The sequence below is a fragment of the Mastigoproctus giganteus genome, chromosome 2 (assembly GCF_048544385.1).
Source record: "Mastigoproctus giganteus isolate SK-2022 chromosome 2, ASM4854438v1, whole genome shotgun sequence".
In the NCBI taxonomy this organism is placed as follows: Eukaryota; Metazoa; Arthropoda; class Arachnida; order Uropygi; family Thelyphonidae; genus Mastigoproctus; species Mastigoproctus giganteus.
The window spans coordinates 182635976-182647111 of NC_143576.1; the positions used below are offsets into that span (position 1 = coordinate 182635976).

At 39.2% G+C, this 11136-nt stretch overlaps 1 protein-coding gene across 1 annotated transcript in view; it reads right to left on the reverse strand.

Moving 5' to 3' along the window:
• Positions 1 to 9123, reverse strand: part of LOC150089816 (dnaJ homolog subfamily C member 9) — a 49757-nt gene extending 40634 nt beyond the window's left edge. Inside the window, exon 1 of the mRNA XM_090368836.1 lies at positions 8919 to 9123. Within this exon, the coding sequence (XP_090224962.1) occupies positions 8919 to 9009 (91 nt within the window). The 5' untranslated portion in view covers positions 9010 to 9123. The remainder of the gene's footprint in view (positions 1 to 8918) is intronic.
• Positions 9124 to 11136: the final 2013 nt, after the last annotated feature.

Genomic DNA, 11136 nt, shown 5'->3' on the forward strand with positions numbered 1-11136 from the left:
CAGAGAAGGGCAACAAGATTAGCGAATGGAACAAAGGGTTGCTCTTATGAAGAAAGGCTTAAGTTTTGCAAATTACAGTGTCTGGAGACTAGGCACCGGCGAGGTGATCTGATAGAGGTGTATAAAGCCTTGAATGGTTTGAGCATGCTGATGGGATTCTGCCTCTTGCTCAGAATAATCACCTGAGAGGGCATAAATTCAAATTGAGGAAAGCCAAATGTAGGATAGATGTGCGAAAATTTGCCTTTAGCCAGCGGGTAGTTGGTTGGTGGAACAGACTTCCATCCCTTGTTGTGGAAGTTGATAGCCTAAATAAATTTAAGGCTCACGGACAGGTATTTCGAGTTTTTTTTTTTTTTTTTTTTTTGGCTGATGCTGCATAAGCTTGCTTTCTTGCATCATATGCCTCTACTAATGCTAATCTTACAACTTTATTTTCACTGCAAATGTTGCTATAATTGCATTTTTAACAGATTGTTTCTTATTATCACCCGCAAAATTCTCTACAGATTTTTAAGCTTAACTTGTTTTTAAAATTTAATTTATCTTGTATTTTTTATTCTTTATTTATTCTATTTCTTTACTTTAAAGAAAAACAAGGCATTCCTCAAAATAACAGAACCAAGCATTTATGATAAATATTAAAAAATATATATAATAAAGATGGAATCAGGCGGTATAAAGAATTAATTCGAGAAAAGTTGGTGCTTTGTCTCATTTTTCTAAAGCAAAGTGAGAAAGTGGTAGAAATATAAGACTATTCTAGCAGTCAGAACAGGTCCAGGGCAAACAGCCTCACCACCGCAGTCTGCTTTTCCCTGTCGTGGTGTGTGTGTGGGGGGGGGGGGTTTGCTGCAATTCTGGACCATTCCACAATGTGCAGACTGGGGAAACTGACCCTCCCAACACTTCTGAGTCTCCAAATTACTAAATTTGGAGAGAGAGTCAAAATAATTAGTCACCCTAATCTAAACTCTTTTGATTGCATAATATGCACCAAACTTCATTTTCAAATAATTGAGATGCAGACTATGTACTTATGTCTCTGATCACAAGTGTATGTACCCTTACTATAGAGATAACAAAAAGACAAAAAAAAAAATGAAATGTAGGATGCAATCCTAAGAAATGAAGGAGTACAGGGTATAATAAGGGTTCAACTATAATAAGAAAAAAAATGAAGGATAGGTTTGGAAGCTTGGCTTTGAATAAAAAGATCTATTGAATCTAAACTTGGAAATAAAAATCCTCTAAGGGGGGTTTTGGGCTCAAATGTGGATTTATACCTGTTCATATATCTGTAATGGGCCCACATATACTACAGAACGCACAACCTCTCAGTATGATACATGTTTGAGAGGCAACCAGATGGAGTAATACTCTTGATCTGATTATCAGCAGTGATTATTCATGCATTAAGAATTTGCATATAAAGGAACCACTGGGTGATAGTGATCAGTGTACTGATATGGGATTTACTTAAAGATGTAACTACCATCAAGGGTAAAGTGAAGGATTTTTACTTTCATAAAAGTGACTACAGTGGTCTCAGACAGTTTTTAAATTCTATATAGTGGGATCAACTGATGATGTTACCATTGGTGAATGCGAAATTGGAAGCCTTCAGGGACTTAATCATGGAAGCTACTAAGCTTTTCATACCAACTAAGAAAATGTTCAAGGTTTAGGCCTAAATGGATGTCAGATGAATTAATGAGGCTCATGGCAGAGAATAAAAATGAAATGCATGGGATACATATAAATTATCAGGAGGCGCAGACACCTATGTCAGATATAAGTTAGTCTGTAATCAAGTCACAAAAGGGGTAGTAGTGGCATGTGATGCAAGAAAGCAAGTGTATGAGTTTATGCAGCATTAGCCAAAAAAAAAAAAAAAAAATCACACCATTCCCTCCAAATGCCTGTCTAGTTCCTCCTTAAATTTTTTCAACCTATCAATTTCCACAACGACAGATGGAAGTTTGTTCCAGCAATTAACCACCCGCTGGCTAAAAGCAAATTTCCACACATCTATTCTACATCTGTCCTTTCGTAATTTGAATTTATGCCCCCTTAGGTTTGTAATCTGAACAAGTGGAAGGATCCCATCAGAATTCAGCGTGCTCAACCCATTCAAGGCCTTATACACCTCAATCAGATCACCGCGCAGGTGCCTAGTCTCCAGCCACTGCAATTAGCAGAACTTAAGCCTCTCTTGGTAAGAGGATCCCTTCATTCCCCTCACCAATCTTGTTGCCCTTCTCTGTACACGCTCAAGCAAATCTACATCCTTCCTAAAATGAGGCCTCTAGAGGTTAAACAGGCGAAGGCAGATTACAAGAAATCATTGGCAAAGGATGCAAAAAAAAACAGCAAAGAATTCTTTACTTATGTAAACTCTAGAAGGAAAGGGATGGATCAGTTTGTCAGCTACCTGATCCTGCTCAGATAGCTGACAAATTCAATGAGTATTCTGCATCTACATTCACACTTGAGGAGTTATTCAAGGAGGGGACTGGGAGAAGTTTATCAAACTAACAGCAAGCCACGTGATTTTGCAATAACCGAGAGCAAACTGGAGGAGAAATTTCTAAAGTTAAACATAACGAAGGCACCTGGAGTGGATGGAATCTATCCAATTATATTAAAGGAGGCAGAAAAGGAAGTAAGCAAACCCTTAGCCATAATTATGAGTTTCTTTGGACTCAGAGGAGGTTCCCATGGACTGGAGGTGTGGAAATGTATCTCCAATTCACAAAGGGGGATAAAAAGGTAACACAAGTAGCTATAGACCTGTTAGTTTAACTTGTGTACTGGGGAAAATAATGGAGTCATTGGTTAAAGCATTGCAGGATCATCTAGAGAAGACTGCAGTAATAGTAAAGACACAGCATGGATTTTTTAAAAGGAGGTCATGTCTTACCAATTTAATTGGATACCATGATGTGGTCACAAAGGAACTGAATGCGAAAAATAATTTTGATATCATATACTTGGATTTCAGGAAACCTTTTGATACTGTTGCACATGGAAGACTGATGCACAAATTGGAGCAGTATGGAATTAAGAGCAAGTTGTTACAATGGATAAAGAGATGGTTGAGTGGGAGATGACAGAGAGTGGTAATCAATCGACACTGCTCTTCGTTTACTAATATTATTAGCAGAGTGCCCCAGGGTTCAGTGCTGGGCCCGTTGTTGTTTTGTGTATTCATCAATGATATTGATGAAGGTATATATCAGGCTTAATGTCCAAGTTTGCAGATGATACAAAGGTTGGACAGTAAAGACAGTATGCTACTGCAACAGGATCTAGATAAGTTGGGAAAATGGGCTGAGAAATAGCAATTGAAGTTTAACATTATGTTATGTTATTTGGTTTTTAGGAGCATTAGCAACTAAGGCCATATTGCTCCGGGGATATGCGGTGGTCATTCCCTGACCTTTCCGCATCCTCCATATTTGGTGGTCACGGGCTCGAACCCCGGTCTAATCAGGAAGCATGTGCTACGCACTGCTGCTCCTGCCCACCTGGCTACAAGCTTAACATCGACAAATGCAAAGTGCCGTATATGGGTAGCAGGAACCCAAAGAAACATACCAACTGTGTGGTACAACACTCAGGTTAGTGGAGAATGAAAAAGACCTTGCGGTAACCGTGCAGTCAGATATGAAGTTCACTGAGCAGTGCCGATGGGCTGCAGAGCAGGTCATAGTCTTGTAAATGATATATTGGAATTTTGATAGCAGGGACAAGGAGGTGATTATACCATTGTACAAGGCAATGGTCAGGCCACACTTTGAGTACTGTGTACAGGTCTGGAGGCCTCATTTTAGGAAGGATGTAGAGTTGCTAGAATGAGTACAAAGAAGGGCGACAAGATTGGTGAGAGGAAAAAAGGGATGCTCTTCCAAGAAAGGCTTAAGTTCTGCAAATTGCAGTTCCTGGAAACTAGGCACCTGTGGGTTGATCTGATTGTGGTCCATATGGTCTTGAATGGTTTTATGTTCAGCAAGCTCAATGCTGATGGGATTTTTCCTTTTGTTAAGATTAAGAACTTGAAGTAGCATAGATTCAAATTGAGGAAAGACAGTTGTAGAATAGATGTTCAGAAATTTGCCTTTAGCCAGCGGGTAGTTGATTGCTGAAACAGATTTGACTTCCATCTCTTGTTTTGGAAGTTGATAGCTTAAATAAAGTTAACACTGAGCTAGAAGGCATTTGGAGTGAATGAATGGATGAAATGGGAGGGTTTTTTTTTTTTCTTTTGGCTGATGCTGCATAAACTTGCTTTCTTGCTTCGTATGCCTCAACTAATGCTCTAGACTGTGACTGTAAAGATTACCGAAATTATGAGATCAAAACAAAAGTACACAGTAGGGTCTCCTTCCCACAATCTTGTTATGATTAAGTAGTGCCCCCAAAAACTAGAGGATCTAGGTGATGTCTCCGGCAAAGGGCTTCAGCAGTGGCATAGCTACCATGTAGGCAGGCAAGGCAATTGCCTCCGGGCACTTTAGGGGCCAGGCGTCTTTGGCTGTCTCCTCTTTTTGCAATTTTCATTAAGTAGGGGCCCAAACATGTTCTTTGCCTCTGGGCCTGAAAAAGGGTAGCTATGCTACTGGGCTGTAGTGCTGTCATTATTCAGGTGATGATTTTGTCATGTTACTATATGACAGTCTTCAATTGCTATATTTGGTATTAGTAGTGGCAAATGATGCAAGAAAGCAAACTTATAAAGTATCAGCCAAAAAAAAAAAAACTACACACCTGTCCCATCCATGCCCTCTAAGAATGTTCAGTCCTTCCTTGAATGTATCAAACCACCCATTTCCACAAAAACAGATGGAAGTTTGCTCCAACAATCAACCACCAGTTAACTGAAAGGTAATTTCTACACATATATCCTGCAACCATCTTTCAAATTGAATTCATGCCCCCTCTTGCATGTAGTCTCAGAAAGAGGAAAAATGCCATCAACATTTAGCTTATTCAATCGATTCAAGGCCTCAAGCACCTAAAATCAGATCTCCCAACAGGTGCCTAGTCTGCAGAAGCTGCAATTTGCAGAAATGAAGCCTTTCTTGGTATAAAAGCACCCTTCTGTTCTTCACCAATCTGGATGCCCTTCTCCGTCCATTTCAGCAATCTACTTTCTCCCTAAAGTGAGGCCTCCAGACCTGTATACAGTACTCAAGATATGGTATAACCATGGCCTTGTACAAAGGGATAATCACCTTATCCCTATTAGCAAAAAATTTGGCTGAATTTTTTTCTACTTGTAAAGACAATTTAAACAGCATAAGTAATCTTTATTAATGCTTTACTGAAATTTTTTGTTATTTTTTCAAGATGATAATGCAATAAGGACAAAGAAAGAAGAGTTGGTCTGACGCAGAGGCAAGGTAAACAACACAGTAGTAGTAGTGGCATGTGATGCAAGAAAGCATGTGTATGAGCTTATGCAGCATCAGCAAAAAAAAAAAAAAAAAAAAAAATCACACCATTCCCTCCAAATGCCTGTCCAGTTCCTCCTTAAATTTATTCAACCTAAATCAAATTCCACAACGACAGATGGAAGTTTGTTCCAGCAATTAACCACCCGCTGGCTAAAGGCAAATTTCCGCACATCTATTCTACATCTGTCTTTTCTTGATTTGAATTTATGCTCCCTTAGGTTCGTAATCTGAACAAGTGGAAGGATCCCATCAGAATTCAGCGTGCTCAACCCATTCAAGGCCTTATACACCTCAATCAGATCACCGCACAGGTGCCTAGTCTCCAGCCACTGCAATTTGCAGAACTTAAGCCTCTCTTGGTAAGAGGATCCCTTCATTACCCTCACCAATCTTGTTGCCCTTCTCTATACACGCTCAAGTAAATCTACATCCTTCCTAAAATGAGGCCTCTAGACCTGTACGCAGTACTCAAGGCGTGGTCTGACCATTGCCTTATACAGAGGGATAATCACCTCCTTTTCCCTGCTAGCAAAATTCCTATATATCATTGACAAAACCCCATGACCTGCCCTGGCAGCCTGTCTGCATTGCTCAGAAAACTTCATATCTGCCTGCACAATTACTCCCAGGTCTTTTTCATTTTCTACCACCTTAAGTGTAGTACCACACAGTTAGTACGTTTCTCTGGGGTTACTTCTACCCATATGCAGTACTTTGCATTTGTCAAGGTTAAACTTCAGTTGCCACTTCTTAGCCCATCTGCCCAAATTATCTAGATCCTGTTGAGTAGCACACTGCCATTACTGCCATTAACAACCCTGCAACCTTTGTATCATCTGCAAACTTCGACATTAAGCCTGATATACCTTCATCAATATCATTGATAAATATACAAAACAACAGTGGACCCAACACCGAACCCTGTGGGACTCCACTAATAACATTAGTCCATGAAGAGCAGCACCCATTGATTACCACCCTCTGTCTTCTCCCACTTAACCATCCTTTTATCCATTGTAGCAACTTACCCTTAATACCATTCTGCTCCAATTTGTACAATAGTCTTCCATGTGCAACAGTGTCAAAGGCTTTCCTGAAATCCAAATATATGATATCAAAATTATTTTTTGCATCCAGTTCCTTTGTAACCACATCATAATGTCCTATCAAATTTGTCAGACAAGACTTTCAGTGAGGCTAGGGTGGCCCACATTTTAAAATCCAAAAAGGAGGGCACTGAATTATTCAGGAATGAAATATAGTTTTTTGTATAAAATCTAATATGGGGAAAATTTAATTGGAATATACATATGTAATAGGCAATTACTGCAACAACTACTTATTGCAGCTTCCTGAATGGGGGAGTGGGAGAAGGATTTCAGTTAGGTTAGGTTTTGTTATATGAGTGTTAAGTGCCAAAGCAACTATGGCTATGAGGCGAATATATTTTAATGATATACTATATAATATTGGTGTAGATACACCATAGTTTACCCATAAATTTAAACTACATATGTAGTGTAAAAGGCACTGTTTTAATTATACTTCATCTTGTGGCTGCCTTTACAATGAGATACCAGGTATTGCACTACTTTGAATTAGCATTAGCATTAGTAGAGGCATATGATGCAAGAAAGCAAGCTTATTCAGCATCAGCCAAAAAAAAAAAAAAAAACCCTCTCCCATTTCACCCCTCCGTTCGTTCGAAATACCTGTCCAGTTGAGCTTTAAATTTGTTTAGGCTATCAACTTCAACAAGTGATGGAAGTCGGTTCCACCAACCAACCACCCGCTGGCCAAAGGCAAATTTCTGCACATCTATCCGACATCCGTCCTTCCTCAATTTGAATTTATGCCCTCTGAGGTGATTATTCTGAGAAAAATGAAGAATCCCATTGGCATTGAGCATGCTCAAACCATTCAAAGCCTTATACACCTCTATCAGATCACCTCGCCGGTGCCTAGTCTCCAGACTCTGTAATTTGCAAAACTTAAGCCTTTCTTTGTAAGAGCAACCCTTTGTTCCATTTACTAATCTTGTTGCCCTTCTCTGTACCCGTTCCAGCAGCTCTACATCCTTCTTGAAATGAGGCCTCCAGACCTGTATACAGTACTCAAGATGTGGCCTAACCATTGCCTTATACAAGGGAATAATCACCTCCTTATCCCTGCTAGAAAAATTCCTGTATATCATTGACAAGTAACGCTTCTCTAGTAGAGAAGACTACTGTTATTCATTCTCAGTGGATACCACTACCCAGATGGCACAGTTTCAAAGCTGTTCGCCTATCATTTTAATGATATGCATTCCTTGGTCAGTTTGCTGCACGCAAAGCTAGAATTTCAGAAAGTAAACACAATGCCACTTTCCACTGTGATCGACTAACTCATCCACATTGTAGATAAGCCATAAAAATCCCTTGCGCCAATGAAGAGATTAGGACTTTGGCCTTTTCCAACTGGTGTCAGATGCCAGTGATTATAATTAATGTATCACCTTCAAGGGCGAGATAAAACCAACATGAAATTGGATAAGATCACCCACACCAATATACCTATGGCAGTTCCCCTTTGCAAAGATGTGTTATTATTTTTTATTTATTTATTTTTTAATTTAGCCACTACTGATTCATACTGATGCAGTGCCAAGTTCCCCTAGTTACAGCTTTTAAAAACTGAACATCCCATTCAAGCAATGGAAACACAAAATTGGTAGCACCACTGTACAAACAACATTAATGACTTATTTCGGCATTAGTAGAGCCATACCATGCAAGAAAGTAAGCTTATACAGCATCGCCAAAAAAAAAAAAAAAAAAAAAAAAAATGCATATCATTCATTCGCTCCAAATATTTGTCTAGTTCTGCCTTGAATTTATTAAAACTGTCAACTTCCACGACAGATGGAAGTTTGTTTCAACAATCAACCACCCGCTGGCTAAAGGCAAATTTCTGCACATCTATTTAACTGTCTTTCCTCAACTTGAATTTATGTCCCCTCTGGCGATTAATTTTGGCAAGAGGATGAATCTCATCAGCATTGAGCTTGTTCAAACCATTCAAAGCCTTATACACCCCATTTTTGGCGCTAAATATCGAGTTTCGACTAGTCAAGTAATTTTTATATATTTTGTGTACGGGGTTGCGCACGTAAGTTTCTCTGAGGGTGGGGGGCTTGAATAAGGTTTCAGATGAAAGCGTGTAAGCTTAAAGAGACACGATCTGGTAAAATTTTGATAAATAATAAGTTCTTCAACAAAAGTATTAGTGACATTTTGTGCCCACGATAACCAACTGGTGGCATAAAAGTATCGCAGAGAGTAGGATAGAAACTACTGCTGCTACAAAATCATATTTTTTAAAACGACATTTATTAAGATTTTTTCGATAAGCAATAATGCAATTAAGTGATAAACTTCAAACGGTTTTGGCCATTTGATTACTTTGTTCAAAACTCACATTCTTTTTCTGTGGCTGTTTTTTGGACTTTTAGCACTTCGTAGAGATTTTTTGTGCCATAATGGTTGTCGCAACTTTCAAATAAACTCATTTTAACGAAATGCAAATTTAACTAGTGCTGCGATAATGGCAACTAACGTCGCAAACTCACAGCACTTCAAACACGCTCCTAGCGATCACCAACAAACTGCATTTTGAAATAAAAGCAGTGCCATAACTGAGCACCATCTGGTGTGTAATTTTTAGTAAGCTGACACTAAAAATCTGAACACTCTAATGCAGGAGGTGCGTGCCAAAATTGGCTAGATCCTTTTAACCCTTAAAACTACCCTTGCGTGTCCCTCATTATTTTTCTCATACACGCTTTACTTGACAAAAGAGTAAAAAAATAAATAAATAAAAAATACAAATACAAATAATATATTTCCCTACTCACATAGGTAACTATCCAGTCGACCTTTAAATTTATTCAGACTGTCAGCCTCAACTAAGTGCAAAACAACTTGTTACAGTAATCAATGACTCACTGGCTAAAAGAAAACGTCCTACAATCTAGTCTAAACCTCAACCCTGATAATTTGAATTTATGACCTCTACTTCTAGAATTCTTTATAATAGTGAAAATTCCCCAATACAAAAAAATCAAACTATTATATTAGGATCAACCGTAATTCATTACATAAACTCGTATTTTGTGTCAGTAAATTGCGTGTGTTCTCTGGTCGATTTGCCTGTTTTGCTGGATAAAAAAAAATCCCAGTTTCTGGGGTTTTGCTTGTCTATCCCTGAGACCGACTAACTCAGCCACGGAGTGAAAAAAGCCTACTACAGTTCTAGCGTCATAGACGGGATTCGAACCTGGACCTTTTCCACTCGGTGTGGGGAGGACGGTGAGGATACTACTGTGCTACACGCTCAAACAGTGAAAATTCCACACTGATTCGTTTCATTAACCTTCTCAGAGTCTTATAAACCTCAATCGGGTTACCTCTGAGGTGCCTGGTTGCCAAGAGGGCAACCGCCCACATACGGAGAGTCTTTCCTCTTACTCCATACCATACTTAAACTCATTATTCCATATGTGCTCTTGCAATTGCCTTATACAGTGGGACTATGAACTCCCTCTCTCTACAGGATAATGTTAGATAAATCATTGATTGGACACCATGGACTTTCCTGATGGCCTGTTTATACTGCTCTGAAAACTTCATACTTTCCCATATCGCAACTCCCAGATCCATTTATTTCGGTTTTTAATTCAACCGTCAAGTGTATAATTTATTTTGTAATTATTCCCTAAGTGTTAGACCTTACATTTTGCTACATTGAAACATATCTGCCACCTTTATTATCATTTTTGAAGTCTGTTCAAGTTATCCTGAAAGAGCGCTGCTTGGCACTGATCATTAACCACTCCATCAATCTTTACATGGTGTGCAAATTTTAACATCACGGTTTCTACTCCTTCGTCGATGTCGTTTATGAAAATTAAAAAAAATAGTGGTCCAGAAACCGATCCTTGGGGAACCCCACTCCTGACGTTACACCATTCTGAGGAATATCCATTAATTATAACCATCTGACTTCTGCCCTGCAGCCTCCAGCAATCGATCTTAGAATCTTTTTAGTAATCCCAACACGTTCCAGTTGTACAGTAACCTATGATGAGCGACTGATACAAAATGATTAGCTAAAATTCAAATTAAACTATGTCAAAATTGTTGCCTACATGCAGCTCATGCGAAACACAGTGAAAATGGCTTACAGTAAAAAAAAAAAAAAAAAAAAACTGTTTTTTGTCCTTTAGTATCCCTTATTTATCTACACCAATGAGCCAAATCATTATGACCAGCGAGTCGTTATGCAAATCAAAGCAACTGCAGCTGAACTACGGCGCGTGCGCTGGTCTGGACACGGTATAAAAAACACCTGATATTGAGCTCCGTTAATCAGCGTTACTCTTGTTCTTCAGACGGGAAAGGCAGTGGACTTAAGCGAGTTTGACAAAGGCCAAATTGAAATGAACAGACGATTGGGTCAAAGCATATCTGAAACGGCACGGCTGATGGGTTGCTCGCAGTCAGCAGTGGTTAGTATCTACCGAAAGTGGTCCGAGGAAGGAAAACCCAAGAACCGTTGGCGAAGTGTTGGACGACCACGGCTCATCGATGCTCGAGGTGAGCGAAGGGTCTCCCAGATGGTACGTGGCAACAGAAGG